At 38.8% G+C, this 19,730-nt stretch overlaps 2 protein-coding genes across 3 annotated transcripts; one reads left to right on the top strand and one right to left on the bottom strand.

Moving 5' to 3' along the window:
- Positions 1-4,205: 4,205 nt before the first annotated feature.
- Positions 4,206-8,899, bottom strand: gtf2h1 (general transcription factor IIH, polypeptide 1). Its single transcript, XM_083894129.1, has 15 exons — positions 8,828-8,899; positions 8,278-8,447; positions 7,980-8,172; positions 7,298-7,466; positions 7,079-7,172; positions 6,793-6,942; positions 6,604-6,683; positions 6,372-6,505; positions 6,189-6,276; positions 5,995-6,083; positions 5,719-5,836; positions 5,478-5,568; positions 5,130-5,245; positions 4,728-4,820; positions 4,206-4,644 (listed from the first exon to the last, which is right to left on the bottom strand). The coding sequence occupies exons 2-15, from the start codon at positions 8,429-8,431 to the stop codon at positions 4,558-4,560; spliced, it is 1,656 nt and encodes a 551-aa protein (XP_083750255.1). The 5' UTR covers positions 8,432-8,447; positions 8,828-8,899; the 3' UTR covers positions 4,206-4,557.
- Positions 8,900-9,058: 159 nt separating this feature from the next.
- On the top strand, positions 9,059-14,849 carry saal1 (serum amyloid A-like 1). 2 transcript variants are annotated; one of them, XM_083893251.1, is made up of 13 exons: positions 9,059-9,122; positions 10,402-10,598; positions 11,052-11,153; positions 11,715-11,798; positions 11,887-11,966; positions 12,062-12,121; positions 12,201-12,316; positions 12,414-12,576; positions 13,302-13,384; positions 13,470-13,655; positions 13,921-14,057; positions 14,143-14,235; positions 14,683-14,849. In XM_083893251.1, exons 2-13 carry the CDS (start codon positions 10,419-10,421, stop codon positions 14,755-14,757), a joined length of 1,359 nt encoding a protein of 452 aa, XP_083749377.1. In that variant the 5' UTR covers positions 9,059-9,122; positions 10,402-10,418; the 3' UTR covers positions 14,758-14,849. The 2 variants fall into 2 exon arrangements, with proteins under 2 accessions (XP_083749377.1, XP_083749378.1); XM_083893252.1 differs by lacking the exon at positions 9,059-9,122 and having other exon boundaries at positions 10,491-10,602.
- Positions 14,850-19,730: the final 4,881 nt, after the last annotated feature.

Consider the following 19,730-nt stretch of genomic DNA (forward strand, 5'->3'; position numbering starts at 1 on the left):
TTACCCTGGGAGAGATTCATGGATGCATTATAACAACTGGACAGTACGACGGAGTATTAGAGCCACGTTGAGACACAACAAAATCCACAGACTTTGAGAATAAAGTCTTAATTTACGAGAATACACTCTTAATTTACGAGAAAAGGGTCGTGCATTTATAAGATTAAAGTCGTAAATTTACAAGAATAAAGTCGTAAATGTACGAAAATAAAGTCGTAGATTTACGACTTACTACCGGCGTGTCTAACAATACTTGTCATTGGTGTGCACGGACGTCTTAGAGTGACGGACCGGAACTGAAAGTCGATGAGTCTCCGAGAGTTGACAGCAAGGCGTCTGTGGTGTGTGTATGGGTGTATGTGTGTTCATATTATTTGAATAAAGAATAAAGGTCTCTTGAGAAACCACAAAACAACTATGAATTGCTCGGTGATGCAGTCGACCAGTTCCAGCTTAATCAGTGTATGGCAGTAGCGCTACACGTGCTGTATGAGACACACTTTTTATTCCCACGCTTTTCATATTTTTTATGATTTAAAAAAATATATTTCATGCAGTAAATATGAGCGTTATAACTCAAAATCAATGCACGATCGCACTTGTTTAATGACACTCCTCTTTATTTAAAAATAATAATAATAATAATAATCTTAACACTCGTCTTTTTAAAATACATTTTTAATACATTTAATAGCCACGTTTTATTTTGAAAACCGGAAGTGGACCTCAGCGGGCTATTCATTCAGAGGAGTTTTGTGGTTTCTAAAGAAACAATCCGACTGATAATATATGTATAAGGACACATCTTTTTATTCCATTTTAATACTTAAAATATTTTTTGTGATTATTGGCATTTAAACGGTAATTTGTCGATCGTCCCTAAATGAGACCCTAAATGAGATTTTCAGAATAAAAGTCACCGTGGATACAGCATGAAGAGGAGACTGATTGATTGGTGCCATAAAATAAGAAGATAAAAGACAAGCTGCACAAACAAGCTGCAAAACGGAAAAAATACGAAAAAACTGTTACTTACTGGGAACTTAATTAATGATTTTAGTAATTTTGCACTATTTGGGTTTTGGATTATTGCATTTTTAACATCTTGTTAAACATGAAACATAAATAATGCACAACACTTTAATATTAATTGGCACTTTATTGCAGGTTTGCACATTTTTTATAAAACATTTTAATAATTGTATTTATTGAATGTTTGAATTAATTGGGAAAAAATTTCTTGCATTATAATTGTCTTGGGGCAGGTGCTGTGGTGGCCTGGAAAGAAAAGAGAATTAAGACAGGCAATAACAATGTGCATATTAATAACTGAATGCATGACTAAAGTCATGAGTAAAGTTCTGTGGGTAACTTTTCTGTGGCTAAATTGTGGCTAAAAGAGTCCCAACTTATTTATGGTTCCGGGGCAGACCAAGTGGGGAAATAGGAGAGGGGAACTTGTGGAAGATTGATAGGATGCTTGGAATATTAATGTTGATGAAGAGTTTGTTTTTAATAAAATAATTACAAAATATATCATTAAAAATGTGTAAAAAAAAACATGGTCAAGAAATATTAAGTTAAAAATAAATAGTTTATTGGTCGTAATGATGTTGATGGGTAACCTGCAAATGGTAGTACCAGAGCTGACAATTAGGGACACAGTATAAAAGGCGCCATTTTAAATCTGTCTGTGTTGCTGCTCAGTGCAGAGATTTCTTTGCTCCTGTGAATTGTGCTGCTGGTGATTTTTGTTGGGAATAAGATGTTGATTTTGATCCCTCTTACTATCGCTCTTCATCATTTGTCACTGTAACATTCAGCCGCATTTAATGGTCATTCTAACAAGTGTTAGGACGTGAACTATAGAAACTGTTCCGGGAGGAGGGAACTTGCGGTGGTAATGTGCCAAATTGTTGTTTGCCAACTGCCATAAAACCTCAAAAGAAGGAGGGAATTTGAAAAAGAAAAAGTAAAGAAGAAGAAAATTACTGCGGCGTGATATCAGTCGCCAAAAAGGTGGTCGCGTGCAAGGAGCTTCAAGATGGCGTGTTCAATCTGGTCCAGATTGGTGGCATGTTCAGAGTGGTGAGTAGTGAATAACTTTTGTTATTGGCTTTGTTTGCTGAATTATGTGCTCAAACTTCATTGTCAGCTCAATTCTGCCTTAATACTGTACATTTGGTTCAAGCTATGTGTCATTATAAGTTATATTTTTGGCTTAATGTTAGCTTAACTATTTGGCCTTAGTTTCAATGTTGACCAAGCCGTGCCTCACTGTTAGCTTAATGTTAGCTTAATTAGTTGCTCTAAATTAGTGTTACCTCAACATTCAAGCTGTGCCTCATTGTCAGCCCAATTCTGCCTTAATGTTAGCTCATCTTTTGCTTGAGCTGTGCTTTATTGTGACTCAATTTCGGCTTATTGTTTGCTTGTACGCTCAATTAGCGCAATATTAGGCTTGTCTTAGTGTGGCCTATTCTTTATACCACAGTTTATCAGTTGTCTGAATTGGCAGCCATTTTGTCAGGTCACAGCAGTTAAAGGGACACTGTGTAGTATTTATGGGTTTATATAACCCAAAATCCACTTTTTTATACATATTATGTGCTCCTGCATTGTCTAGTCGCTGTATAATAGTTTTTGTTTCATTTTCGTAGTGTTTCAAAAAGTCATGTAAAATAACATGACCGCGGACCGCGGTTGCATAGCCACTGTTGGCAGCAAGACGCCATGTTACTACCGGAGCCTGTAAGGACAAACGCGAGAGAACAAAACAAGCGTCTCTTTACTTGTAGCTGAAGTCCCGCCTCCTCTCTCTCCGCTTCGTCTGCTACGGCCGTGGTAGCTCCGCCCTCTCCCTCACCTCACCAACCTCATCTGCTGACACGGAGAAAGACGACGAGGACGACATTTGACCGTCTGAGGATACCGTAGCGCTCAGGGAAGGGAGGGGGTGAGCAGAGGAGCAGTTCTTTGTTGTAAATTTCAGCCTCTCCTCTAGATGGCACTATAATCTACTTACTTCACTTTAAATCGTTGGTTTAAATGGGACGGCAACTTACTTTTTTTTTTTCCCTCGTTAATCTGTGATTTATTTTCATGTTTGGGCCATGATCAATACTCATACACTTAAACCAATCCATCATCAAAATGGACAAAACAAGCCTAAAAACAAGTTAAAATGGCCGCTGTGCTATGTTAATTTACTGTTGCATTCATGGTCATTACTATTGAGTTTTTCACTGGAAAGATTTATTTGTTTTTTAATATGTTAAATGTTTAAAGGCAGATTCAAAGTTACACATGACTTTTTATATATAATGTAGTCATTAAAATAGAAACTTTTTGTTAAAGGAATAACATTTGTGAGTGACACCTTTAGAGACAATTCACTACCCCAATGAAAATGTTATGGTTAATTAATTAGGGTTGTACGTGGAGCATTTGCCACAGGTTGGTTTTGCATGTTCCTGGTTAACCTGGTCCTTTGATTGGTTATATTTTTGTGGAACTGCTGAGCGAGTGATTTGAAAGAACGAGGTTTGTGAGTGTTTGAAGTTCTCTGGCTTGGCTGAAAGAATGGTGTGTGTGTGTGTGTGTTGGACTGACGTTAATCTGACCTTTGGACCAGGGTGTCGGCAACTGACTTGCTAGTCTCGCTGCCCATGGATGATTATGTGACAACATTTCATTTCAATCCTATTCTTTTCCACTATCTTTAGCAACTTTTTTTCCCTGACACATTACAATATTTTGTAACATACTCTTACAATTGTCTCAATAGTTTCATGAATTATTCATTATTTTATTCAGGAAAAAATGTCATATCATTTCATGCCTAATCCTGATGCTGTCCTGATAAATGAATAAAAACACACGCACAGACTCGATGAAATACCACAGCTTTACGCCTCACTTTAATTCACTTACATTTTTCGCTCCAGTGCAGACAGAAGGTGCAGACATTATAAACCAGTGACACCGAGATTTGAGTCACACACACACACACACATACTAATGCACTAAAGTGTGAAATGTCTTTACAGTATTGCTAATTTCACTTCCACCTTTACTGCAGATTTCCTGGAACGTTGTTCCACAAAGAGAGCCAGTGCTAAGATGGGCTCCTGTCGTCCTCATCATGTCCGAGCACTTTCTCTGCTCCGTGCACTGATGAAACGCGTTGACCGTCCTCTGCTTGCATCTCAGGCCTCAGCTTGTTGTCCTGAGAGTCATTTACTAATTTCCATTGGAAGTTTTGGTCATGTTACACCATTTTTTAAGTCTCTTTGAACTGTTACCAGTCAGTCTCTGAACCATGGAAGAAACAAAATAAGGAGGAAAAAAACTAAAAACCGCTGCGACCGAGATGCAGTTATTTTATAGAGCATTTGGGGGTGTAGCAGTATCCACTTGTATCCCTATCATTAAGTCCCTCCGGAATACGTCCTATCAGGCTCTGGTCTCTTTACAGCAGTCTGGAGGTCCTTCTTAGGACACTAGTCCATATACTTTAAGGTTGTTGTTGTCCTATTTTTGACAAAACATTGGATCTCAGGTTTTCCTCATCATCCGACGGGTTTGCCAGACATGGAACTTGTTGTAGGCTGTTTGCAGCATCTCCTCTAAGTGCCCGGTGAGCTGTGGGAATTTGAGAGATTTAATATAAAGTACTACTTAGTAGTAGAAGCCACTGTGTCAATATAAAAGCTTTCAAGACATACGTTTGTACTTAAATACTGGCGCTGAATCTTCTCCTGAAAAGGACGAAGCTTGCTCATCTGAAATCTCTCGAGGTTTGACTTCATTTTCATCACCTGTGTGAAATCAAGACAAATATGATATTATGATTATTATTATATAACATATGTTATTTTGTCATAAAGCTGGACTGACATATTCTGCGGTTGAGTGAAAACATTGAAAAATTTGAAAAACATCTGAGAGGCTTGAATATATACAATTGACTTTATTTTAAGCATATGCAAACTAGTATATATGAAATATCTACACTGTATTGTATTATATTGTACCATTTACAAATGCTTATAATTCATGTGTAATATTTGAGAGACTATACTGTATTAATTTTACTTTGTTCCAATATAAAGATAGATATTAGTCACCTTTTCCTCCAAAAACGGCGTGTTTACAGGAAAACAGGACCAGAAGTGTCTCAATAACTCTCCAGCAGCTACATAAAGATGCTTCAATTCTCCTTGAACCTCAGAGGGTATCATCTCTGGAACAAGAAGAGAGAAAACTCCAATTATACACAGAAAAATCAATTATTGGTTCAGAAGAACATGTCTAAAATATGTCCACTCTGCTATAAAGAATCCTTACTTCCATTTACAATACACCCTTAAAGCAGCAGGGGGCAACTCATTGTCCATTGTGTTATTAGATTGTTTAAGGCTCTCACTGGTAACAACCCTTCAAAGCAATTAACATTAATGTAAATGTATGCTTACGATTTATGGCTTGCTGTGCTCCTGCCTGCATGAGGACACCGCCTGGAGAAAGTGCTGCTATTGCAGAACTGGCCGCTGAGCTAGACAACACCTGCAGAGAGTTGAACTGCTGTTAAACATTTTCACTTCAAAGCTAAACTGGGATAACCATTTCCTATGTCCCATGAAAATGCCTGAACAAAATAATCATGTCGAAATAATCTCAAATCACATTTATCAAGTTGTACATCTGTGATCTCACCTGAGTGAGGTTGGGTTTGTAGTTGGCCATCTCATGGCGGATGTAGTTGACAGAATTGATGATATCCTGACTTGTTGCATACTGCTGGGACTGAAGTGGCACAGGACCATGAGCATATCTGGTAAATAAAGAGGGGAGAGTAATACAGGTGAGCATATTCAAAAGGAAATATGGTTGTTTTGTCAGCCTCACTTATGAACCGCAAACGAGAAAAGCGTTGATCCCAGTCATTTGGAGTTAAGAAAAAAATACTTGCATCATGTAGACCAACTGTACCTGTCAGACTTCTTGAGGTTCAGTGGGACTGTTTTTGGTCTGTTTTCCCGCTGGAGATCATCATATTCTGTTGCTTCTTGTAATTTAACCTAGGAAAGTTTTCCAAGAAAGAAAAACAGGTTCTTAAAAGCATAACTGCTTTTTTTTTTTTTTTTTTTTTTATAAATATCAGTGCAGCTGCAGAACCACTGTACCTTTTTTACAGGAGGTTGAAAGAAGTCTGAATCTCTAGAGTTTCCGTCTGTGCTGCTGGTCTCACTAGCTTGGTCAGTCACAGTTTCTCTGTAAACAAAAAAATAAAATACAGTTAGCAAAAAGAACACACTGAGCATTTGGTAAAGTTTTAAACGTGTCAAAAAAGTCTGTATTATCTGTACCCCTTGCGTGAACCTGCTGCCAGCACCATGGCACTGTGATGGTTGAAGCGCTTTATAATGGCAGAGTTGCTGCTCTCCTTCAAAGTTCTGTTTGCACTGGAAGTTGAGGGAAAATTTGTGGAAACTCCATAACCCTGTTTCACAGAAAAAAATATGCTTTGAGTTTGAGGGAGGAAGCAGAAGTAAACAACATAATTTTCAAAAGCATAATGTAGCTGGCGAATTATCTCACCTCATCTAATGTTTTGTCATCTAATGACAGGAGGTCAACCAAAGGATTCTTCACTCCTTGAATCACCATCGACTTTAACCCTGCATGAGACAGATATAAAAATGGAACTTATGAGTACAGACTTGTGACTCTGCAGTTTTCTTTGTGGAAATGATGTAACATATGTCCTGTCACAACAACAAAATCTACCCTTCTCGTCCTGCTTGGCACACTCTGAGAAGATATCCTGAGTCCCTGTGTTGAGGCGGTCTCTGTGAAAGTAATGGGACTGGAAAAAGCGGGTCCAGAACTCCTTCTCCGTCAGGTTATGAGGCACATTTTCACTATACTTCTGCTTCACTGCAAAGACAATGCAAGTTGTTATAAACATATTACCTCTGGTGTATCAGATGACAAACACCAGTTGCACATTTATTCATCAATAACTGATGTGGTGGCACATGGTCAACTTCAATGTGGAGATGTAATTGTTTACCTGCAGGATATGTTCTGAAGATGGATTCAATAATGTCCGCTGTCAGATTATATCTCAAGCCATTGCAACCATCTGTCTGGGGTCTAATGTCTGCCTGTAATGCACAAAAAACATTCATTTGTTAATAATGAAACTTTGTTTATGTCAAAGTTGTCAACGATTAAATCAGTTACGAAATATAAAGGTGAGGTTTTGTAAGGTATAAAGTGATCAACTCACCAGAAAGGCTCCAGATATACCGACTTCCTGTTTGTTGTTGCATAGTGCAGGGTCTGTTGTGTTATTTAGGCCCCCTAACCTGTTGGCCCAGAATTCCTCAGCACTGATCACCTGGCTCACCACGAGATCTTTATACAATTGGAAAAGTACTGGATCATCTTGAAGCATCCTGCAGGAAAAATAACATTTTCATTCAAGGTTAAACATTTACTTTAAAAGTGATATACAGTTACACAAGCAAACTTGAGGCTATATACATATACTCAATTTGTACAAATCAATACTCCTAAATGTCACACACTGGACCTTTATTCTAACAACAATGAGTTCCACCAATATGGTTGTAGTTATAACCATGACTGTAGCAAAACTGTTAGAGATGTTCATTTAACTTTAAAAAAAAAAAAAGAAGAAGAAAACAAAAGTATTTGTTACCTCTAGGTTTTGGTATTTTTATGCAATTTGTTAAATAAATTGGTCAATCTGATTTAACCGTAGGTGTGAGTGAGAGTGGATGGTTGTTTGTCTCAATGTGGTCCTGTGATGGACTGGTCCAGCGTGTAACCTGCCTTTCACCCTATGTCAGATGGGATCGACACCAGCGCTCCTGTGACCCTCATGTATAGGATAAAGTGCTATGAAATGGATGGATTATTTAATATTATCAGACTAATTCTCTCACCTGTTTTTCTCCTCAAGCTCCTTGTTGGCTTTCTTCTTGAACTTGGGCAGCAGCTGCTGCAGCAGTTCCTTGGCAGCTTCTCTGTCTTTGACTGCACTGCTCTCATTGGCAAAGTGGAATGTGGTGCTCTCTCCGGTGTGGAGGACAAGCTGGAGCTGAACTTTGGCTTTACCATCTGGGCTGATCTTCTGACCTGTGAAGAGAAGGCATAATAAAATGTGCAGCTTGAGAACACAACCACCACCAAGTACATTATAATCACAGCAGTGGAAGTGACCTGGTGGTTTCTAATACTCACAGCGAATATCTGCATACAGGTGGCTGACTGAGAAGCGGTCCTTGCCCTCTGGACCCCAGGCTATACGTTCAGCCATCAGATAAAGTGTGCCATCCTGCTTCCTCTGGCGAACTTTCTTCACAACCAGCAGCACCTCCTCTGACAGTGATGCCATCGCCCAACAGAAAAAACTAGGCAAACACATTAATTGTCAATAATTCTCATCAACGACCATTATTTGTATATACAGGACACAGACGCACAGATAAGAAGATAATCAGGACATGTTTAGTAATTATATAGTAAACTCTAAGATACTTTAACTCAGTATAAATCTGACTGCTCCACATTACACACAACACGCAACACGCTGTTGGCATGACAACTCCCATCAATGGATGTCTTCTTTTACACTACGCATTCGTCCTCTAAAAGGTTATAATACCATCTGAGCACATATCAGTCCCTTTTGTGTTGATGGTTTTAACATATCAACTTGGCTAACCAGTTAGCTCCCGTTAACAGTAAAGAAGAAACAATACCAAGAGGGAGAATTCGCCAGTAAACTTACTTTATCTCAAAATAAAGCGACGCTGCAGCGAACAACCTCGCCTTCCTTCAACACATACTCTTCGAATGCTGCATACGTGGTTGTAAATGTGTCGGAATGTGTTATTTGAAAGAGAATTTTAACTACCCCGACACTTCAGCGCCGACATGACTGCCGAGCTGAGCGCCTCAATAAAAATGCTCCGGTGAGACGGAGCGGTAGAGAAAAGGTTCCGGTCTTGCTCTTCCGGTCGACTCTTTCTGCGTCTCGTCATAACATATCTTCGTGTGAAAATGTTCTTTTGCTTCGGGTTCAGGTTTGTGCAGTTATTGTACTTCGTACGCATCATTGACTTCTATTTATTTGCACAGAACTAAACAAAGTGCGATCGCTCACGTAACCATAACCAGCCAATGCCTAACGCTTACCACAATTTAATCATTGCCTTAAGGAATATTTCTTCTCCTGTGATTTGAAAATGGCAACAGGTTGTGTTTAATTAATTAAAATAAAAAAATTCAATTTGCTTTTCAGCCCTACCACCTTGGTAGCAATGTAGTGCTGTCAGAGTCCTGAAGAGACTGACGTGAAATATGTAGATATATATGTATATTTATTTTCAATAACTTATACGTTTTTATATTTCATATTTATGTCTTTTGTGTGCACACATTTGGCCAGTAATGTTGATTCTGCTTATTTGCGCTAACACGATGTCATTCCCCTTGTATCCTGCAGGTGGAGGCAGTTTAATTTTTACCTTGAGGTGTTGAAGTGTAGTAGAGGAAGTAGAAACGGCTTCAGCGCATGCGCACATTGCGGCTTCTCATAAATGGAGGCTTTTTGAAATGGTTTACCGAGTGACGAATTAAAAACAATTATTGTATGAACAAAATTACTCCGCGTGTCACGTTTTACAGACAACCATCACTTATGGGTGAGTAGACAAGAGGTTAAAGTGTGTGACAGTTGCACGGCAGCACAGCGGTGACTGCGACATGTGTAGCTGCTAGCTAAGTTGTTACAACGAAAGTTGTTGGGAGCTAAATTAAATGTGTATGTGGTCCAGAACTGTACTTGACTTGGAGCAGAAGCACGTCTCATTATTTACTAGGGCAGAAACTAACGGTTATTTTCACAATAGATTAATCTGTCGATTCATTTTTTCACATTTAATCGAGTACCGTTTTCTCCATAAAATGTCAGACAATGTTGAAAAATGTTATGTTTCTCAAACCTGGAAAATGACGATGTTCTTTGTCCACAAAACAAACATGATTCAGTTTTAATTATTTATCTGTTATATGGGGCACAGAAACTTGAATATTTTCATATTTATGAAGCAGAAAAAAACATGTTGAGTCTTTAAAAACAATGCATAACAATGTATTAGACCATTTAGTTGCACATGATAAACAAAGTATACATCTTGATGTTCTGGAAGTCATTTAAAACAAATATAAAAGGGTCAGATTGGATGACCAGGCCAATAAATACCGATGTCATCATGTCTTTGTTGCCCAAATTATATTACACTCAATGCCTCGAACATTCAAAAATCAGCTCCTCTCTAACCCGTGTCACTATTTTTCTAGATTCTAATGTTGATGGTATGGAGGAAATGGAGAAAGAGAGGTCAACGTCTCCAGCTCCACAGTCGCCTGTCATGCACCGTAACCCATCGCCACCACCAGAAAGTGCTGAGGGAGAGGAAGGTGAAGATGTGGATGCAATTGGAAACACTGTGTACAGCAAGCACTGGCTTTTCAGCACCCTGACGCGTCTCATCCATGTAGGTAGCTGATGCTATTTTTATATACAAATATAATATACAAAAAAAACTTTAAAACTTGTGTGGTTGTTAATGGGCTCACTGGAACATAGCGAACAAAACCATAAAAGATGATGGGATGAGCTAATTATTTTTAATTAGCATAGACACTGCATGTCTTTATTTCATTGGAAAAGCAAATTAACACAATTTCTATTAGATATAACATTTACAACATTGTAGAACCACATACTTACATATTTGATCCACTCAAAGTTATTTATCCATTGTTTAACCCCTTTCCACTGGGAATTTGGAACAATGGTTTCAAAATAACCAAATTGCTATGTCTATATTGCATTTCAAAGACTTTCCCCCCCCACTGCATGTCTTTTTGTGTTGTCCTTTCTCTGCTACACTTTGTTTACTACAGCTCACATGTCTTTATGTTTGTATAATGGTCATGTCTTGCAGATGGTCACTGAGCATTCAGAGAAAGACTCTGAAGGTCCAGTGCAGCTCAGTGATGACGAAGAGGAAGACCTATGCAGAGTCTGGGACATGGTAATGGATAAGGTAGAGTTCTTAACTTCTGCTTCTTTGTCCTCGCATTATACCTTTACAGATGATTTTATTCACTGGGATAATTTTTGTTCTTTTCGTGGACTTATTGGAACTTGTCAAGAACAATTTAGTTGTTGCTGAATGTGTTTATGAAAGTTATTACAACCCAACTAAAAATAGAAAGTGATAAATACTTTCTTTTATTATGGATTGGAGCTGTGTTGTAATAAAATTACTGTGCATGCTCTATTTATGCTAGTGTAATATTTAGGAAATAGGAATTTAGACCAATTATCTTGGTACAAGAAGTTGTCCTAACAATGAACAAAACTAAACTCGGTTACCATTTTATTAGGTACAGCTATATCTTATATATTATAAACTATATCTTAATACAGTAGTCCTGCACTAAATCCTCTATTCATGAAGGTTAGAATGTTGACAAAGGGACAATTCATGAAATTGCCAATAAATAAAAACTGTCCACCCTCATTAACCTACTATAATTAGGTTTGAACATGTACTCATGTAAAGGTTTAGGTATGTTATTATTTATTTACTGATTGTCTACAGGACGTGGCTAGTTTTCTGCAGGAATTCAAAGCAACCGATATCCTTCTTGGGGTCATATCCAAATCGCAATGTCCCCGCCTCACAGTAAGTGAAACTTTAGTTTTTGGTGGTATATTTCAGGGTTGTGAGAATTCCACAAGACCAGTCATAGATTTTTCTTGTGCCTCTGTAGGAAATCTGCGTGGGAATCCTTGGGAACATGGCTTGTTTTCCTGACGCTTGTCTGACCCTGAGTCAAAATGAAGACTTGGGGTGAGTAGAAGTTGTCATCTGTCATCATCATTTAATAGATTTTGTACACTTCTGTGGTTTGATCTACCTAATGTAACTCTGATGTGTGTCCACAGTGCGGTGCTGTTGCTTCTTCTCGGAGATGCAGATCCCCCAACCCTTCTGGAAACAAGCAGGTGATGTATGCATTTCCTGTTGACATTTCCTGTGGAGACTTGGGGAGAAGTAATATTTGTTTCTTTACAATGTTCGCAGATTGCTGCTGTCCTGTCTATCTCAGAAGGATATTTGTTCCCTGTGGCTTCAACGAATACGCCAGCAGACATCCGTGCAATCCAACCTCTGTTTCATTATGAGCAGCTCTACCAACAGTACTTTGCCTTTACTTTTTACATGCATGTGAAAAAAAAGTCTTACAAGTTGTGTACAATAACTGAGCTTATTGTAAGTAAATACTCTGTTTTATAGTGGACCTGCTTGAGAAGGTTGGAGAGCTGGTTGACAAACTGTTTGACCTGGATGAAGAGCTGATGAAGAGCTGGATCACAGCTCAGCCGAGTGAGGAGGAAGATGGTCACGAAAGCCGTCTCGATCTGGTTTCGTGCCTTGTTGAGGCCTCCAAGCAGCTTAGGTGGGAATCTGAAATGTTTATTCAGGAGAATGTGAGCGATATTTTCATGTGTAGGTTTCTTTTTGGTGAGAATAAAATGTTCTCTTACGGAAAGCGTTAAAAATTAAAGGTGCCATATGTAAGAATGTGGCCAAAAACGGTTACTACACTCCAAAATACCAAGGTCTTTTGGGTTAGTTTTCTCCGCCATTGTAGCTCAGGTAACTGGCAGCCCGTGGTTGCTCGGCAGCTGAGACTCTACTGACTGCAATGATTGGTAGACGGTAGATTGGTAGATTGGCGCCACATGCCAAAACATGATTTCAAAACATAAACATGATTTGTGTCAGCAAAATACTTTTTAATGCAAATATTTTGGCTGTACTGTTGTTGGTGAGTTCAGTTTGTTATATTAATATTATTCCTGAGTCTCTGTGACATATTAGGAGGATTGTATGTCCAGTTGCTTTAGATTTATTACATAATGCACCTTTAAGGTAAAGTAATTGTCCAGCTTATGAGTTTATATGCATAAACTGCTGGGATTTAATTTTGTTTTAACTCCCATCTCTTTATACACGTACACTACTGGAGGACATATTAATACCATATGATTCGTTAACAGCTACTGCTGCACAGTGTCAGTATTATTATAATATGGATATATATTATCTTTTATAATTCAAGGCACTTGCCAATAAAAACACTACACCCTCAACACTAACAGGATTTACTTTTCTTCACAGAACAGAGAGTCAAAATGGTTTAGAGGTTTACCTCCATATCCTCCAGCTCCTCACAACCACAGATGAGGGTATTCGGGCTTTTGGTAAGATGGAGTTCAGCTGTCAGCCAGCATTCTTACAACATTATTAACTCGACAGATAAGACATAGTTTTTATTGTGTCTCCTAGCTTCCCCTGATGGATCTGGCCAAGCAGTGTGGGACTTTATCTGCGAGTTGGTATGTGAGGACTTCTGCCATTCAGCTGACCCTTCAGTCATCCTGCAGGAGCACAAGAGCCTTTTGGTCCTGTCCTTTTCAGTCCTTCAGGCTTTGTATGGATGCCAGGATCAGTGGACCAGCAAAGGCGACATCAGTACGTTTTGTTACGGCTCCGCTGTTCTTTGTGTCAGTGTGTTACGTACTTTGCGCTTGTTTGAAGTGGTTACCTGGCCAACAAGCATCCAAATGCTCAGCGACTGATAGCCCTCTCAGTGTAAATAAAAGGCTAAATGTGTGTCCAATAGTGACATGTGCTTAGGGCTCTACTACTTGTTGGCCTTTGACATTAAATTTGCATATAAATGTCCTTTTTTCTAATTAATAATTCAAGTTTGTGTGTAAACATCTTTTGTTTCTAGGTCTCGACCTTATTGCAAACATTTTGCAGGTGCTCCAGCACCATAGTGAACACAAAGATCATAGCACCAGCGAAGAAGACACTCTGGCAGAGATTGCAACTGAGTTTCTAGCAGATATCTGCAACCAGATAACCAAGGTAGATTTCATAGATTGCATAGATTTCAAAATGTTTTTGAAATCAGAGAAACATTTAAATGCAATGGGTCATTTGTTTCTCACAGGACACCGTAGCAGATTTGGTGAAAAAAGGTTTCCTGACGGAAAAGACTTGTCTCACAGCTGCAGGAAGTTTACTTCCCCATTTTAAGGATTCAGTAAGTGCTTTACTGAACTTTCAGTTATAAACACATACAGTCTAATGTTATAAATAAAGATGATATGATATCAAATGCTTCACAGTGTTGTCACCTACACTTTAAAGGTTATCAGTTATGGTACAATAAAGCAAAACTCCGGTTTTAACCGTTAAAATTTCTGCTCAACATGTTTGTTTGTGCTAAAATTATTAAAATGAAACACACTTGAATCAACTGACAGGAAAGTGCTCAACAGTAACACAACTAGTCTTTTTGCTGTCTTTTCTACAACATAACCAATTTATTTATGTAGTTTTAACAGAAAACTGCCTTTGCTATTGCTATTGTTTCACATAAAGGATTTATTTTTCGAGCCGGTCTCAGGGTGGGACGTGTGAGGGGAACCACCAGCTCCTGTGGAAAATAAAACATCGATTTTCCATCTGACCCTTCTTTCTATTCCAGCTTCAGCACCTGCAGGTCGTGTTGTCAGAGGCTGATCCCCAGTTGGCAGACGTGGTCGGGAAACAGTTTCCCTGAACGAGACGGTATTCAACACTCATCCAGACTCTCAACACTTTTTACAGCGGACTTTTATTTCCCCTGTCAGTCAATTTACATTTCCACTCTGAAGACTGACATACCTTTATTATTGTGAGTCACTCAGTGGAAGTAACGACGTGCTGATTAAATCTTGTTGTTTTTGTAGTGATTTCATAATGTCTTTTTTATTAAAAAAAAAAAATTATCGTCATCTTTGACTTAAATATCATACTTTCTTTTCACTGAAAGGAACCAAACAAATATGATATAATCAGAACTCCATTAATCAAACATTTAGGGGACATACTTTATGTATGATGTAGCTATTTTCTTCTGGAAATAAACAACACTTTACACTAGAGCTGCAACTAACGATTATTTTCGTAATTGATTAATTATTTTCTCGCTTAATCGTTTGGTTCATAAAATGTCAGGAAATGTTTCAAAAAAATGTTGATCGGTGTTTGTCAAACCAGGAAATGACGATGTTCTTGAACGTCTTGTTTTGTCCGCAAACCAAAATGATTCAGTTTTAATGATTTCTTTGTTATGTGGAGCAAAGAAACATAGAATATATTCACATTTAAGAAGCTAAAACAATCAGAAATCTTGTTTTAATCATGAAAAAAGCTTCAAACTGATTAATTGATTATCAAAATAGTTGAGGATTAATTAAGTAATTGATGAATTGTTTCAGCTCTACTTTACAGATTCAGTATTCACTTTGATAATACATAATTATTATATTATATATATATATATTTTACCCTCATCTAAAGGATGAGGAGTCTTCACTGCTGTTTGGCACCAGAGCCATTTTATATATATACATGTGTTTTTTTAAATAACAAATGTATTTTTCTGTTCATTTGTTTCTCTTCATTACAGTGTCTATTTTGTTTTTAGAAAACCCTTCATTTTTTATATATGATGAAAGTATGTTTCTATACAAGGGGAGTGTGAATTGCGTCACCTTTTTTTTTTTAAAGCATATGAGTAATGGTGCTAATGCTGATGACAACATCAAGTGTTTACCAGAGGGTGACAGTCACTCCGTAAGGACAATAAATTAGATGAAAGGCTTGAGCCAGGCAACAATGAACTCATTTGGTTTCCAAATGCACCGTTTCGCCCACTCATGAAGAAGAGCAGGGCAGCCTGTGCATTTTCAGTGAGCTTACGAAGGCTCTGTGAATATAGCAGCTTTTTAATTAAAGCTTGGATTGATATGGAGAACACTCTTTCTAATGGAAATTCCGAGGTGGTCACGGAGGGTGTGCGTGAGACGGAGATCACCCTATGGGAAAAACCTGTCTTTTTAATGCTGCCGTTTGTGGACAAGGTCTGAACGTGGACTAGACCCGTGATGTTTATAGGTGGCTTGTGCCTTTAATGTGCGAGTCATGTTCTGTTTGTGTTGTAAATAGCTACATTGATGTAGATGTGATCATGCTTGGCCTTTCAAGATCGCTCGTGGCCAGTGACTTGCACTTTGCCGGCTCTGACCTGTGGCCTCGCTCGCAGCCATGTCCTGTCACAGAGATCAGGCTGAAGCACCGGATGTTTACTGCCGCCCTGCCACACTTCATTGTCAGTCTGCTGCTCTTCACAGCAGCTTGATATGATCTGACTTCCATGAACACGGCGCAGCAGGTCGTTCACCATTCAACTGGTGCTTTGTGCACATCAGTGACGCGAGGCATTTCGGGCCCATCTGATGCTGATGCTGATGCTGGATGTCAGTGAATTATTTTTCTGTTTCCTTCTGCCCATACGACCAACTTACTGTTCTCTTAAATGACCTGACATTTTGCCTTCAGGTAAAATCAGTTCTATTTTAGTCTCGCATATGTGTGAAAATGCACATCCGTTCAAAGTCCTGACATACCCCAGAAAGACTACAACTCTACCCTTCACTTTACATGACATGGATGCTAATGAAACAGCTCCTCTACAAGAAGTGGGCTTTAGCATGTAATGAGAAAAACCTTTTCTGTGGCTGCATCAGTGAAAAGGATTAGGAGATTTAAACTGAGCTCTCGTGATGGAAGGTGGTCTTGAAATTTTGTTGACTAATTATGTAGTGCCCCGAGTCTCTGACTGATCTGTCCTGGAGGACTAAAAATAATGCACCCATTATAGGATGCAGGCTCTTGTCAAGGTTGCATCCGTCACTTGTACATGTTGCTGGGCGAGCGGGGGCATAATGAAGGGATGAAGAATGCGTGCACAGTGTCACGTTCCCGCTCCTTTGATTCCAAGGCCTGGCCTATTCACAACCACCTGGGCAAGGCGTGTGTGTGTGTGTGTGTTAATAAAGACACATGATGCTGTGTGGTGCAATCAAAGCCTCCTTCAGCTCATTTCCTGAGTTCCCTGGCTTTCTATCTCCTGTCAACAGAACGACAACAAAACTTTCCTCTCCGTGATCCCTGAAAAATCACAGACGACGATGATGATGATGATGATGATGATGATTCTTTCCTTTGTCGCAAAAGGTGTTAGTTAGGTGCTAGTTTGCATCTGTCTGCCTCTTCTTCTGCTTCAACTAACTAATCTCTTGGGATATTGTAATGATAAACAGACATCGAGGATGCTTTACAGTGTCACCATTGTGAAGAACAAGCGTAATCATGGTTTCCTTATGTTGTCACAACAAAAAAGCTAGTCAATGGTGAATATGTCTTCATTAATATAAAGAGTTACCATATATTTTACCTCCATTAAACACATTATCATTGTCATTATTTAGACATATTAACATTATCAATATCACCATATACACAAAAATCCTGATCATCATTACTAACAATAATAATATTTTTAATTTTCACTCTGTTATTATTATTGGTAATAACATCGTAATCATACTTGGGTAATACTTTATTGTTGTAGTATTACAATTACATGATTATAATTGTAATCATTATTGAAAACATATGGTTATTACCACCACTATCACTAATACTCCCAACGTCTTTAAAACTTTATTGAGTTAGTTATTGTTTTCCCGTGACACTCGATACTTCTGTCCATTTTCATTCATTCATCATATGCATCACATGTGTATCAACAAAACAAAACATTGAGGCTTAGCGTTGACAAAACAAAAATAACACACCAGTGTCGAATGCTTAAGTCGCACCAAATCAAATTTTTCTTTTAGATGTTTGAGTCCGCCTTTTTGTAATTATCACATAAATTCACAAATCAGCTTCAATCATATCTTATTCTAAACTTAAGGGCTTAAAATATCAACCTTCACATTGGATTTTGCTCAAATAATACACCTGGTGTATGGTATGCACATGTCTCTGTATATGTTTGAAAATATTCAAATTCAAACTGATTTACAGATAATTTTTAATGATACCTTCTGTGACCCCTTTTTAAAAAAAAGAAAAAAAAATATTTGTTTCTCTTTGCATAATGCATGACATTTTGATTATGAATGTGGCAGGTGTTTACGGGCGCTGCTCGGCCCTGTCCTCTCCTTGTGCACACAAACGCCTGTCACCAAGTGGCATATGTTGCTGTTTGTTCTGCAATGAAAGAATTGGAGCTAATTAAAGAGACACACAGGAAGCCACAGGAAGTGCACGCAGGCAGACCATTCACTGCTCAGATTAGTTAGTTGTTCAAACAAGGCTCAGGGTCAGATGAAAGAGGAACTCTGTTCATTAAGTGCGATTAGACCTTGACTTTTCTGGAGATTCAAATAACAGGGGGTCTGGAGCGGAAAAGCTGCGTCAACGCCCTACACTCAGACCTTTAAATATTATATAAATATATTGTGTAAATGTTCTAAAACCTTTTATAGGGAGATGCACATTTTAAAGATGACAAATAAGACCAATAGATGATGACGAAGAACCAAGAACTTGTGCAAAATGTTTCCATTACTAACAGCTAATGCAGTTTTTTTTTTGTTGGCAAATCAGCCATTTTCAACAGAAATGTTTGATAAATCTATGCATGTTTAGTAGTAGAGGCAGTAGTAAAGACTAAAAAAAAAACATTGTGCTGATTTATTTGTTAAAAATAAATGAATCTCCTATCTAATGGAGTTATTTCCCAGACTACTTCTATGTAGCTTGTACCTCTTTTGTAAGTCGCTTTGGATGAAAGCGTCTGCTAAGTGCTTGAATGTTAATGGAAATGTAAAACCAATCTGTGGTATTTGTACTTTAGTAATTTTTAAAATGTGTAATTTTACTTTTACTTAAGTATGTTTTTTGGAAGAACTCTAGTTCACTATGTTTTATATCGCATCTGTTACTGAGTATAAAAAAAAATGGTTGGCCTGAAATGCACCGGAAACTAAGGACAAGGTGAATGACAAGGACAATGATGAGGACAGGTGAATCATGATGAGGACAGGTGAATGATGAGGACAGTTGAATGAATGATGTGAACAGGCCAATGGCGAGGACAGGCGAATGACGAGGACAGGCGAATGACGAAGACAGGCGAATGGCGAATGGCCAGGACAGGCGAATGAGGAGGACAGGCGAATGACGAAGACAGGCGAATGGCGAATGGCCAGGACAGGCGAATGAGGAGGACAGGCGAATGACGAGGACAGGCGAATGACGAAGACAGGCGAATGGCGAATGGCCAGGACAGGCGAATGAGGAGGACAGGCGAATGACGAGGACAGGCGAATGACGAGGACAGGCGAATGGCGAAGACAGGCGAATGACGAGGACAGGCGAATGATGACGAGGACAGGCGAATGACGAGGACAGGCGAATGATGACGAGGACGGGCGGATGACGAGGACAGGCGAATGATGACGAGGACGGGCGGATGACGAGGACGGGCGAATGGCGAGCACGGGCCAATGACGAGGACAGCCGAATGACGAGGACAGGCGAATGACGAAGACGGGCGAATGACGAAGACGGGCGAATGACGAGGACGGGCGAATGACAAGGACAGGCGAATGGTGAGCACGGGCCAATGACGAG

Source organism: Microchirus variegatus (assembly GCF_963457635.1).
Source record: "Microchirus variegatus genome assembly, chromosome: 8".
Classification (NCBI taxonomy): domain Eukaryota; kingdom Metazoa; phylum Chordata; class Actinopteri; order Pleuronectiformes; family Soleidae; genus Microchirus; species Microchirus variegatus.

Bases quoted from the DNA above. Each gene is read 5' to 3' on its own strand.
- gtf2h1 (XM_083894129.1), bottom strand. From the start codon at position 8,431: ATGGCATCACTGTCAGAGGAGGTGCTGCTGGTTGTGAAGAAAGTTCGC. The intron at 6,506-6,603 runs GTGAGATAATTC...TCTGTGAAACAG, and splicing joins ATGACAAAACATTAGATGAG to GGTTATGGAGTTTCCACAAA. The intron at 4,645-4,727 runs GTATGTCTTGAA...AAATTCCCACAG, and splicing joins GCCAGTATTTAAGTACAAAC to CTCACCGGGCACTTAGAGGA.
- saal1 (XM_083893251.1), top strand. From the start codon at position 10,419: ATGGAGGAAATGGAGAAAGAGAGGTCAACGTCTCCAGCTCCACAGTCG. The intron at 11,967-12,061 runs GTGAGTAGAAGT...GTGTGTCCACAG, and splicing joins AGTCAAAATGAAGACTTGGG to TGCGGTGCTGTTGCTTCTTC. The intron at 13,385-13,469 runs GTAAGATGGAGT...TGTGTCTCCTAG, and splicing joins TGAGGGTATTCGGGCTTTTG to CTTCCCCTGATGGATCTGGC.